This window comes from Otolemur garnettii, unplaced genomic scaffold (assembly GCF_000181295.1).
Source record: "Otolemur garnettii isolate 467f Iridium unplaced genomic scaffold, OtoGar3 scaffold00055, whole genome shotgun sequence".
NCBI lineage: Eukaryota > Metazoa > Chordata > Mammalia > Primates > Galagidae > Otolemur > Otolemur garnettii.
This window is the reverse complement of record NW_003852450.1, coordinates 2740410-2740940: the sequence shown is the minus strand read 5'-3', so window position 1 is coordinate 2740940 and position 531 is coordinate 2740410. Positions and strand designations below refer to the sequence as shown.

At 51.4% G+C, this 531-nt stretch overlaps 1 protein-coding gene across 3 annotated transcripts in view; it reads left to right on the top strand.

The window, feature by feature from the left end:
* IKBKE (inhibitor of nuclear factor kappa B kinase subunit epsilon) overlaps positions 1-531 on the top strand; it is a 21004-nt gene that overhangs the window by 13411 nt on the left and 7062 nt on the right. For all 3 annotated transcript variants that reach the window (XM_023514601.1, XM_023514600.1, XM_012806687.2), the window contains one exon: positions 328-404. In XM_023514601.1, coding sequence (XP_023370369.1) covers positions 328-404 — 77 coding nt within the window. The remainder of the gene's footprint in view (positions 1-327; positions 405-531) is intronic.

Genomic DNA, 531 nt, shown 5'->3' with positions numbered 1-531 from the left:
AGCAAAGCCCACTCTCCTGTTGCCTGTCCCTCCTTGGCTTTTTCTGTCTCACCTCTCACTTGTGTCATGAGTGTGAGAGAGACTCAGAGAGAAAATAAACTCTGGGAATGAGAGGTGGTTGGTTGGCTGGCTCCAAGGCGTCTTATATAAGCTTAGAGATAGGTTGGTCTCCCCCATTCCCAGATTGACCCCTAAAACTGCGGCAGTGAGGCTCCTTCTACAAGGAGACAGCTCTTGCCTTACTCCCATGTCACCCGCTCCCTCCCTTGCCCTTTGCTCTGTTCTGTTCCATTCTTCCAACACCTGTCCCCTGTCTCCTGCCCACAGTAACCAGCAGATTCAGTGCTGTTTGGACAAGATGAACCTCATCTACAAACAGTTCAAGAAGTCTAGGATGAGGCCAGGTGAGCCATGCGGAGGGCAAAATACTCCTGCTCTCTCCTCCCTCCCTTCTTCCTCCCTTCCTTCCAATTATTCAGTAACATTCTACCTGGAGGCCCACTGTAGATGGTGCTGTGTGGAGCTAGGGCT